General features: G+C 38.1%; 2 protein-coding genes and 1 non-coding gene across 5 annotated transcripts; 2 read left to right on the forward strand and 1 right to left on the reverse strand.

Moving 5' to 3' along the window:
• The first annotated feature begins 431 nt into the window (after window positions 1–431).
• LOC104886926 (uncharacterized) lies at window positions 432–1,310 on the forward strand. Its single transcript, XM_010671480.2, has one exon. The coding sequence runs from the start codon at window positions 432–434 to the stop codon at window positions 1,308–1,310; it is 879 nt and encodes a 292-aa protein (XP_010669782.2).
• A 109-nt stretch (window positions 1,311–1,419) lies between these two features.
• Window positions 1,420–7,700, forward strand: LOC104886908 (putative pentatricopeptide repeat-containing protein At5g37570). Of its 3 annotated transcripts, none has more exons than XM_048638953.1 (3): window positions 1,420–3,583; window positions 4,357–4,566; window positions 7,375–7,700. In XM_048638953.1, the coding sequence occupies exon 1, from the start codon at window positions 1,572–1,574 to the stop codon at window positions 3,219–3,221; it is 1,650 nt and encodes a 549-aa protein (XP_048494910.1). In that variant the 5' UTR covers window positions 1,420–1,571; the 3' UTR covers window positions 3,222–3,583; window positions 4,357–4,566; window positions 7,375–7,700. The 3 variants fall into 3 exon arrangements, with proteins under 3 accessions (XP_048494910.1, XP_010669750.1, XP_048494911.1); XM_010671448.3 differs by having other exon boundaries at window positions 4,377–4,566; XM_048638954.1 differs by lacking the exon at window positions 4,357–4,566.
• A 2,929-nt stretch (window positions 7,701–10,629) lies between these two features.
• On the reverse strand, window positions 10,630–10,736 carry LOC125495308 (small nucleolar RNA R71). The gene has a single exon (XR_007271948.2). It is a non-coding gene; the product is annotated as a small nucleolar RNA R71 (small nucleolar RNA).
• Between the last annotated feature and the right edge of the window lie 1,498 nt (window positions 10,737–12,234).

The following is a 12,234-nucleotide window of genomic DNA, read 5'->3' on the forward strand; positions in this document are numbered from 1 at the left end:
GTGTAGGAAGGATTTTAGTGTTGTTATTGGAAATGGTGCAAGAACAAGAATAATGGAAGATAGATGGTTGAAGGGGGATCCTTTAAGTTTGAAAAACGGGGTATCCATCTCTTCCATGAATCTGAGGAATGTTGAGGACTTGATGAATTAAGGAAAAAGTTGTTGGAATAGTGCTTTAGTGTGGAAAATTTTCAAAAAGGAGTCAGTCAACAAGATTCTTGGGACTTGTTTACCAAGAATTCGGAGGCAAGAAGATGAGTATGTTTGGAGTAAGAATGAGAAGGGATTAATTAATGTAAAAGATGCTTACTCCTTATTAATGGAGAAAGTAGAGGATCATGATAGCCTAGCAAGGTATAGGAAAAGCTGGAGCAGGCTATGGGCTTTACCAATAAGGCCGAAGTGGAAGGTTTTTTTTTTTGTGGAGATTGATGAATAAAATTCTAGCATTGTGTTCAAACCTGGAGAAAAGAGGTATAGAAACTCCAAGCGTGTGCTATTTATGTCATCAAGAGGCAGAGTGTGAAGAGCATTTATTCAGAGACTGTCAGCTAGTTTCCAGAGTGTGGATAGCATCGTGGTTGGGTGTTCAAGCACAAGGTGCTATTTATATTCCCTTGAAAGAGTGGATTTTGAATTTTGTGAATAAATTCTGGAAGGAGGATGGACGGGAAAGTGAGCGTGGAGTATGGTTGTGTGCAATACTGTGGGCAATATGGATTCATCGGAATAATGTTGTGTTCCGAAAAGAAGAGCCTAATCCTTATGAGATTCCGCGCAATGCAGAAGAGTTGGTTGCTCAAGAGAAGATGAGATTGGAAAACGGGAAAGCCAATAGGATCAGTATCTCAAGGTCAGTAGAAGAAGATAAGGTTTCAAAGTTCACTTTTGGGAGTTGTGGATGTAGAGTTTGTGAGATTTCCGTGGATGGAGCATGGAAAAAATTTAAGTGGGCAAACGGTTCAAGAGCAGGTATAGGATGGACAGGTAGGGTGAATTCAGTGATTATATTCAAAGGCTGTGCAATGGTAAAGGAAAATTCAGCAGTTCAGCATGAGGGGCTAGCGATTTTAAGAGCTCTTGAGGAGGCGCATGCTCATAGGGAAAAAAAGGTCAAGATTCTTACGGATTCCGAAGTGTTAGTACAAGCTCTAAGCAAGGGGACAACACCTTTTCAGATTGCTAGTATATGTCAAGATATCTATGAGGCTTGTAAGTTTTTTAACTATTGTGAAATTAAGGTTGATAGAAAGATAGTTAGGGATAGTCATGATCTAGCTATTAGAGCTCGACAAGGTCTTGTTATTTGATTTGTTGGTTTTTGATGTTTGTCCTTACTGTCAAAAAAAAAAAAAAAAAAAAACTAACTAAAAATTGCTTTTCTTCTTGTGAAATCAAAGTGTGTTCGGTTCTCATTTACGCATTTTCCCTCCCACTCCAGGAGTCCAGGTACTAGATACTAGTAGTAAGTAATTAGTAGTACTAGTTAACTGAAGGTCAAATACAATTACCATGCGCAGGAATAATACATTTCCTCGCCGGAATTCCCATTTCATAGTCTTCAGTGTCAAATGAGGCATTATTTGCCTGCTTCTCTCCCTTTGACATCGTCACCAATTATCACCCTTTTAAAATCTTGCAAAACTCGTCGATGTTTCGAACAAATTCACGTTCACATCATACAAAAGGGTCTTGAGAATGATAACTACTTAATTTCCAGCTTCATTTCTCGCTGCACCATCTCTTTCTCTCTCCTCCGCTACGCTACGTCGGTCTTTTACTCTGTTTCTTACCCCAACACTTGCCTTTGGAACTCTCTTTTAAAGGGTCATTGTAGTTACTCCTCTCTTATATCTTCACTTTCGGTTTTTTCCGCCATGAGAGTTTCTTATGGTGCTCCAGATATGTATACTTTTCCGCCATTGATCAAGTGTTGTTCTAATGAGTTGGCTGTTTCTGCTGGGCTGGGGATTCATGGGTTGTTGATTAAGTATGCAGTTGAGGATGATGTGTTTGTGGGTACGACTTTGGTTGATTTTTATGGGAAATGTGAGTTAATTGGGAATGCTCGGAAGGTGTTCGATGAAATGTCTGTGAGAAATGTTGTTTCTTGGACTGCTATAGTTGTTGGTTATGTTAGATTTGGGGACCTGGTAAATGCACGGATAATGTTTGATGCAATGCCCAAGAGAAATCAGGTGTCTTATAATGCTATGATATGTGGGTATGCAAAACTCGGGGAGTTGGTTAGTGCTAGGACGTTATTTGATCAATTGCCTAACAAGAATGTTGTTTCGTACACGACAATGATTGATGGGTATGCTAAATGTGGTGACATGGCCTCGGCGAGGTTTTTGTTTGAGGAGTGTTTGGAGAAGGATCTTGTCCTTTGGTCTGCTTTGATAACAGGGTATGCACAGAATGGGCTACCTAATGACGCTGTGAAGTCTTTTCAGGAGATGCTGTTGAGCAATACTAGTCCAGATGAATATATAATGGTGAGCGTGATGTCAGCTTGCGCGCAAATAGGTTCTTTGGATCTTGCTAATGAAGTGGATGCATACATGAGCAGGAGTTTTTTGTATCTCCATCATACTCATGTTGTTGCAGCATTGGTAGATATGAATGCTAAATGTGGTCGCATGGAGAGAGCCATGAGTTTGTTTAGCAATATTCCTAAACGGGATTTAGTCTCATACTGCTCAATGATTCAAGGCTTTGCTATTCATGGTCAAGGAGTCGATGCTGTTAAACTATTTTATAACATGCTTTCTGAAGGGATAATGCCTGATGCTGTGGCCTTTACTGTCATTTTGACGGCCTGCAGTCGCTGTGCACTGGTGGAGGAAGGTTACCGCTTCTTTGATATGATGAGTAGATATTCGATTACCCCCTCTTCTGACCATTATGCCTGCATGATTGATCTTCTAGGTCGTTCTGGCAACTTAGAAGCAGCCTATCATCTTTTAAAATCATTGCCAGTTGAGGCCCATGCTGAAGCGTGGGGAGCGCTTCTTGGGGCATCTAGATTGCATTGTAATACTGAGTTGGCTGAGGTAGTAGCCAACCGACTAGTTGAACTTGAGCCACATAATGCGGGAAATTTCGTTTTGTTGTCTAACATCTATGCAGCAGCAGATCGTTGGTTGGATGTATCTATTGTAAGAAACCAGATGGTCGGTCAGGGACTTAGGAAAATTCCTGGTCGCAGTTGGTGTTAGGTGAAGAGGCAAATGGTAAGCTGTTACTCCTTAAACCTTGGGTTCTTGTTGGGCTAAAGGTCAATATTATCCGAATTCTGAGTTCTGCATCAAAGATTCTTTCTCATGACAGTACTACACTAATCACTTCTATTGAGAGCATTATTGCTCCTTTCTCCAAAGTGGTCACTCATGGATCTTCCACAAAGAATTTTCTGTGGCATAGGGGTATGTTGAACCTCCCAAGACCCTGGCAAGCCAGGAGCATTGTCACTAGCTTTCTTCATACTCTGTAGAGCATAAGCCCTGCTGCACGGAAGACATCCTGGAGCTTATAGTGAGACAGTTGCACGTGGATAGTGGATATCACCATATGTGCTAAGGTTTGCGTCTCTTCTCGTAAATTTTATATCTTTATTACTTCAAAATTTATATTGCTTATATTGGTCTTAATGATAGTCCTAGATAAGGCTTTCTTACAGCTACATGTATCGGCTGACCAATTACTTAGAGTTTGTGTCTTCCACTCAAAAAGTGTGTCCGCTTTGAATTTGTATGACAGTATTGTGAATTCCATATCCAAAATAGGACAAACTTTTTGGGATTGACTGGTAGGGATGGCAATCAGGTGAGGTGAATGCTTGGGGGGGGGGGGGGGTTTACCTGCCTCGTACCATTGTTCACCTTAAGTTTTTATATCCTCCACCTATCCACCGCCCATGGCGGGTATATATCCAACATTCGAGCCTTGGTGTTATTGCGGCATTTTACTATTAGGTCTTTCCCTAAAAAGCACCGGTTTATGGAGGTACATTTTACTTGCTTTTCCATGTGTGAGGAATGAAAGAAGTCCAATACAGTAGCATAAACAAGCCAAACCTCTTAAAAAACATAGAGTTGAATCCATCAATCCATAGTGCTTTTTCGAAATTAGCAAGAGCTATATCAATTTCACTGTTACTCACAGGTTGAGAGCATAATTCCACTGGTTTACTAGCTACTGACTTCTCTGACAAGAGAAAGATCTATATACCAGGTTTATTCTCAGCAGAAGACCCTAGCAATTGCATATGAAAAATTTAAACACTGATGTTTATTATGAGGCTTTGTACTTTTGTTCCCTTGACTACCGTTTGATGAAATTATCGACTTCCAGATACTTTTTTCTCATTGCAGAACAAGAGAAATGATTACTGGAGTCTCCCAACTGAAGCAAGTATAAATTAGCCTTTTGTCTACAAGCACTCTCTTTCACATGCATCCATTGTTTCAATTCACTAATCCAGATTTTCTCTGGAGTTTGCAAAGAGACATATGTGAAAGAGTTTGAAATCATGATTGAATATCCTCTAAGGCAGCTATAGAGGTAATTATCTTCTCTTCCACATTTTCCATATTCAACATTGTGCAGATACTTTAAGACTTCCTTTAACCTGTCTAAGCTTTGCCCATACTTGTTGCCTTTGGGTACCTATAACATGCTGTGAGTTGTGACCATTGGTTTTCAATCACCTACTCAAGTGATTTATGTTTTGCTAAATAATTGAACAATTGGTACGGCCTTTCCACCCTGGGAGAATCTTTACAATGAATCAACAAAGGAGAGTGATCAGATCATGAAGGATTCACAATATCAACTTCCACTTCATCAAACGAGAAATCCAAATAATGTATTCCCCAAAGCTCGATCAATGTTACATAAACTCCTGATTTCCTCCATCCCCTTAATTGATTATGAGTAGAAGTTAACCTTCTCTTTCTAGCTCAAATAAATCGATAGTAGCAAGTTACCAAAGTCTCTGGTGTAAGTGGAGCTCCAAGCCTCCAATATATAAATCATCTGCATGTTATAAGTCATCTTATTCCCCTGCTTTTAGTCAAACAATTAGCTATTAGGCCCGGGCTATTCCCCGGGTAAGGAAAATTTTCATTATTAATATTGTACTTTTAAATAATAACACTAAATACCACTTGGTTTAGTGGTTAAGACTTTAGTTTATGAACTTGAGGTCACGGGATCGAAGCTTATACTATGCAATTTCTAAGTTTTCTAGTGTACATGTTTTACATGAAGTAAAACAGCCTTAGGGAGAGTGCCACGTGGCACCGTTCCTTGTTTAGGAACGCCTTTTAATATATTTATATAGATTGTACCAGACCGTGATAGAATAGCAGTATTATGATCCCACAATGCCTTCCTGCTTTCTTTTGAAGGTAAGCCTTTGACAATAAACGATGATAGTGAGTAATCACCATTCTTAAAGAAGCCGATGAGCAAAGAATGATCTTGCCAACATAGCCTATTATGGGCTTGTTTCATTTTCCGATAAAATGCTTTTGATGTATGACCTCATAGGATTATATTGAATGCTTTTATTCTCTAGCAAGTAAAAGCGGTTTATTAAAGTAACTTAATTAATTATCTTAATAATCTATTCCTATTTATGTTTAGTAATTTTTGGAAATTGTCTAAGAACATATTCCTTAAAGAGTAATTATAATTACAGCACCAACTTCCTGCCAAGTCTTTTCATTATTTTCTCTGTTTTATGAGCCTTCACTCTCGTTTTTGGATCAGTTATCAGAGTAATTTTATGAGAATACATGCTTCTCTTAATCTCTCCTACCCCCTGTGGCTTTAATAAGCCTCGAAAATGCCAAGTGCAGATGATCATTTAACTAACATCACCTCTTTAATTCACTCTCCTCAATGCCTCAATTACAGTTTCCTCAGTTGCAGCTAATACATTTGCTGTAAACCTATTAACAGTAAACAAAATATTCCATGCACGCTCATTACTCTCCGTTTCTAGTCTTCCTGCTGCTTGAGGTTTCAAAGCACTAATCTCAGTCTCCATCTCAGTTCTTTGATCTGAATGTGGAGGAATTACCATTCGAGTGGAAGCAGTAGTGGTGAGAAGCCATGTTAGTGAAGAACCTTAGCCTCCGCTTAGAGCATCCTTAAATGAGACATCTTCTTACCTTTTGTCCGTACTACTGGTTTTGAGTTCTCTAAACGGTATTGGACCTATCAGACATGAGTACATATTTAGAGATGTATCGGATACATAAGTAGGCAAAATCATTGTTCATTTTTATTGCTAAGTTTTTTTTTCACCTCGGATATATTACGGCTGTGGCTAAGAGCCTATGCAGTGGTTGGATAAAATCTGAAGCCTTGAAAACTCAACCGTCTTTTCCGGACCCAAAAAAAAAATCTAATGTCAGATTTGGCTACTTCACTTGCTCAATAATTTTGTGTTTAAACTTTTGTATTATCTTCGCAGATGTTTTCCTTATCATGTATTCCTATCTTCTATGATAAGACGTCGAGTTGTCCCATGGAAGTTGGGTTAGGAATTAGGACTTTGGTAAAAACTCTCTTGAGAATTTAATCTGCCTTTCAAAGTGCAGTCAAAGTATCTATACAAGGGCTGTGTTCCTTTCGTCTGGTTTCATTTAAATTTTTATGATCTAGTCTGATCTGATCTGAACTTTTCTAACTTTTCTGATCAGGTCGGATCTGAACTTTTCTAATCAGGTCTGATTTGAACTTTTCTGTTCGAATATTCTTATTATTATTAACATCGAAGAAATTATTATTATTATTATTATTATTATTATTATTATTATTATTATTATTATTATTATTATTATTAACGTTCAAGAAATTATTATTATTATTATTTGCTATTATTATTATTACTATTATTATTAATATTACTATTATTATTATTACTATTATTATTATTACTACTACTATTATTATTATTATTATTATTATTATTATTACTACTACTACTATTATTATTATTATTATTATTATTGATATTATTGTTTTTATTATTATCATCATCATTATTAGAAAAAGAATTAAGGATAAGGCTTGAATTTTTCTTATTTAATATGATCTGATCTGATGATCAATTCTGAAAGCACTAGAGTGCTTACGTAAGTTGAAAAACACATAGTCTCAGTCTGAACTTGTATGAGGATATTATGTTTGTATATGTCATGTTTAAATCAGCTTATTATCACCACATTGGCTCATTGTAGTTTGTAATATCTGGTGAAGTGGTGATAGTATATCTTATAAATTATTTTTACTTAATTGTTATGTTTTGCTTAGCCAATCCACTGTTCTCTAATTTACTCTTTTGCTTTTATTTCACAGGTCTAAGTAAACCTCAAAGCAGGGTGAATCTTTCTACTCGTGAAGTTGTAAATGATATGAAACTCACCAAGTCCATGCAATGGCTATTGTGATATACTGATACCTGTAAATCTTTGTAATCAGTTTCTGTATATATGCTCTTACGGGTGAAATGTAAACTAAAATTGTGACATGCTGTAAACTAAAACTTAAGATTATTATTGTTGTAGTTGTATCCACAAAAGCACCGTGTTCATAATGTTGGGTGAATAAATCACCGGTGATACATCATGTTATTGCATTTGTAGTGAGATATTTAATCCACTCTATGGTTTTCAGGCGACAAAGCCTTATCCTGAAATTTGTTCACTATTTATGCGATCTACATATTATATTGTAGCATGATATATTTTTCGATGCTTAGATATTAGTTTTGAAAGTTAGATACTATAGAAATCCAGGAAGACATGAGATCAAAATTCATATTGAGAGAGAAACAAACTCTTAGAGAGAGAGTTTATTACAGAATTTGTGTAATAGTTTTACAAGCTTTCTCATGAGCTATACATGTGCTTTATATACAGATAGAACTAACTAACTGTGCTGACTAGGATATAAATATAACTACTTTATACTCCCCCTTCAAGCTGGACTTGGGATACAAGACCAAGCTTGCAACAAATAGCCTGATGCTGAACAGAAGGTAGAGCTTTGGTTAGCACATCTGCTAACTGAGAGGCACTAGAAACATGAGCTGCTGTTAGAAAACTTGTTGCCACTTGTTCTCTAACATAATGCATGTATCTTTTCAAGTGTTTTGTTTTCTCATGAAATACAGGGTTGTGTGCTAAATGTTCTGCTGAAATGTTATCACAATTTAGCACAATAGGCAAATGAACACAGACTTGCAAATCTTCAAGAAGTCCATGCACCCAGACCAATTCACTTGCAATGTTGGACATACTTCTATATTCAGCTTCTGCTAAAGATTTACTTACTATTGCTTTCTTCTTGGTTTTCCAAGAAATAAGATTGTTCCCCATAAACACAGCATAGGAACTCAAAGGTCTGCTACTAAATTGACAACTACTCCAATCTGAATCACTATAAGCACATAGATCAAGAGCAGAATCTTTTGTGTAGTGGAAGCTATAGTCCATTGTACCTTTAAGATATTTGACTAAATGAAGAGCTGCACGCAAATGTGGAACTCTAGGTTCATGCATAAACTGACTTAAATGTTGAACTGCATAAGATAGATCAGGCCTAGTAATGCCGAGATAGAGTAATTTGCCTACAACTGATGTGTTCATTATTCATCGATTATTTACTCTAATCCCCTTAGTTTTGATAGTCGATTTGGGCTCTTTTGAGCTCTTTTCTTGTGGATTTGATGTGTTTGGAGCTCTTGTCGTGTTTTGCAGGTTTTGATGCAGATTAGGCACTTTTTGCATTTATCTGAGTCGCGACACGGAAGCCTAGCAGTCACACAAGGTCCAAGGCGTGTCCGGAAGACCGCACGAGCGTTTCGGTTGGATTCCACGAAGAAAAAGACAAGGAAATGCGTTCGCCGGGTCGACTGGGCAGTGTGGCCCGATCGGGAGAACTCTCACACTTAGCTGCTGCACAAGACAAAGCAAAAGAAACTTGAGTTTTTCACCCTCCATTTCGCCTGGCCAACCGGGCGACCAAACGAAGAATTCTGCCTACGCGCACGACCGGGCGGATTTGGTTCTTTGTTGTAGATTTCTAATCACCGTCTCCCGACCGGGCGGTTTCTCTGGATGCGTTTTTTCGGGTTTTTTAGCCGGTTTGTTAAGAAGTATAAATAGGTTTTTTATATTTTCGATTAGAATATCTCATTATATACGTTTTTACGGCCAAAACACTTAGTTTATTCTCTCTAGTTTTGTTGAACTTTTACATTGGCAGATTATATAGATCGTCGATTTCCTTTTTCATTGTTCTTCAATCATTCGGTATTCTTCTTACTTTCTTTAATTTAATGAATTCTTTTACTTTGATCATGTTTATTGAGTTCTTTATTATAATGAGTGAGTAGTCTATTTCTAGGGTTTAGAGAGGGAAGCCATGTTTATACCTTTTTTATTGTGGTTTGATGTTCTTCAATAATTGGATTGAATTAGAATAATTCTTGTTGATTTGTTATGCTTGTTTAATTCGTGTAATTGCGCAATATCATGAGTTATGTTTAGCTAATAAGAATTAGAATCGAAAGATCGTATTCATTAGAGGATTGTTACAATAGGTAGATTTGATTACGTTGAGCGACGACTTGGCATATGTTAATCTAGAGTTGTTAATGCCTGACCAAGGATTAACGAAATACTTTATTTATTCGAACCTCAATCCAAGTGTTGTTGAACTTTATTATATTGATTAGATTGGTATAAGTATGGTGGACCGATCAATTGCCCTAGGTTTTTAATTATTTGATAAATTTCCATTTTTCTGCATTCTAGTTCATTCTAGCTTAATTATTAATTACTCAATTATTTTCCTCTCTGGAAGTAGTTAGATAATTGACATAAATCTGTAGAACTCCTCTCACTGTGGATCGACCCGTATTTACCAGTTTCTGCTAAACAGACACCGTGCACTTGCGGTATATTTTAAAACACATCAAGTTTTTGGCGCGTTGCCGGGGAGACGGCTATTCTATAGGTTTCTGATTAATTATTTGACTATTTCTGCTGTCTCATTGGAACTTCAAGTTCCAATTGAGGCCATCTCACTGCACATTTTTCTTTGTTTCTTTTATGCCCAGGTCTAAAAGAACAGGTTCTCCAGTTCAAACTGATCCTGATCTTGAGAAAACCATCCGGCAGCTCAAGAAGACACAAAAAAAGAATAAGCTGTCTGCTAATCAGGAAAACCCACGGAAGAACCAACAGAATCAATTATGCCTCCTAAGTCACTGAAGTCTTATGGGTACCTTCTCCTCAATGTTCCCACAGCCCTACTATGCCTGATATACAAGCAGTCAACTTCGAAATCAAGCCTGCCTCATAATATGATCCAGCAGAATCAGTTTGGTGGCATCCATCTGAAGACCCTGCAAATCATTTACAACGGTTTCAACAACTCTGTCGTACCGTTAAGCACCAAGGGGTCACTCCTGATCAGTTGAAGGTCATGGTTTTGAATTTTCATTAAAGGACAAGGCACAGAAGTGGCTGAAGATGTTAATGAAACTGAGTGAGTGCTATATCTGAAGCATTCCTGAAAGAGTACTACCCTCCCACCAAAACTGCAGAAATAAGAACAAAGCTTGCCACCTTCCAACAAGAACCTGATGAAACACTGAAGGAAGCATGGAATAGGTTTAAGGATCTGCAGAGAGAATGCCCACACCACAATCTGGATAAGTGGTTCATCACCCAAGCATTCTACAATGGTCTACAACCTCATATCAAGAGCACGATTGATTCATCAACAGGGGGTGTATTCCTAGATAAGGGGGTAGATGAAGGATACAATTTTCTGGCCAACTTAGCAGTGAATGACCATAGTTCCTCCAGGACTATTACTAAAAAAGTTGGATGCTGATGCATATGCTTGTTGTCCTCACAAGTAGCACAGTTGAGCATGAAGATGGACTCACTGAAATCTTCGCAGTCTAGTACTCCTCCCATGAGTATTAATGCGATGTCCTCCATGGCTCCTATTACTTCCTCCTTTTGTGAAGTGTGTGGTATTCAAGGCCACTTTGGTCATGATTGTTGCTACAGTCAACCTGATCCAAATCAGATGGAGCATGCCAATTCTTTTCAGCAGAGACCACACAACCCATATTCTAACACTTACAACCCAGGTTGGAGAGATCACCCCAATTTCTCCTATAAGACAACAATGTCCAAAATCCTCAACCTCCACCACAATCTTCCTACCAACCATCACATCAAAACCCACCACAACATGCTGCTAGACAACCATGCATATTATCAAAGGGCCCCTCAGGACCCCCCTCCTGGTTTCAATAGGCCTTCACCCCAAGGCTATCAGCAGCAAGCTCCTCATAATACAGCTCTCAAGAGCCTACTATGTCTGATCTAATGAAAATGATGGTTTCTATGCAGAAAAATCATGAGGAGAGCATCAAGGAGCTGAAGAACACCACCAAGCATTTGGAGACTCAACTTGCTCAGGTGGCTGGAAAATAATGCACAAGGCAACCAGGTCATCTGCCGGGGCAACCAATTCCTAAAGAAACGCTAATGCTTCACTCTTCGAAGCGTACACAATATGATGCCCCACCTATGCCTACTGATGATTCAATACCTCCAGTTCAGAATGATGCTGTGGATGACAATGAAGGTGAGGATAGCTCCAGAACTGAAGTTGAGCCGGGAAAGTGGGTGACGCAGAGAAACTCAAGGAGAAGGTTACTGATTCTCCTACTCCACCACTACCTTTCCCCCATAGGATGCAAAAATCAAAGGTCGATCAACAACTTGGTAAATTGTCTATGGTCAAAAATCTTGAGGTAACAGTTCCTTTCACTGATTTAATTTCTCAAGTACATGTGTATGCCATGTTTCTGAAAGATATGAATACTAAAAAGAAAGATTTTGGTGGGATAGATAGGGTTGCTTTAACTGAAGAATGCAGTGCTGTTCTGCAAAATAAAATTCCACCCAAATTAAAAGATCCTGGTAGTTTTTCCATCCCTTGTCATGTGGGTGCTTTGTTTAAAGATAAGGCTTTGTGTGATCTAGGTGCTAGTGTATCTCTTATGCCTTTATCTATCTATAATAAACTGAACTTGGGTGCTTTAAAGTGCACACAGATTACTTTAGATGGCTGATCGATCTGTGAAGTATCCTTTGGGTATTTTAGAGGATGTCCCTGTTAGAGTTG

The sequence above is a fragment of the Beta vulgaris genome, chromosome 2 (assembly GCF_026745355.1).
Source record: "Beta vulgaris subsp. vulgaris cultivar EL10 chromosome 2, EL10.2, whole genome shotgun sequence".
In the NCBI taxonomy this organism is placed as follows: Eukaryota; Viridiplantae; Streptophyta; class Magnoliopsida; order Caryophyllales; family Amaranthaceae; genus Beta; species Beta vulgaris.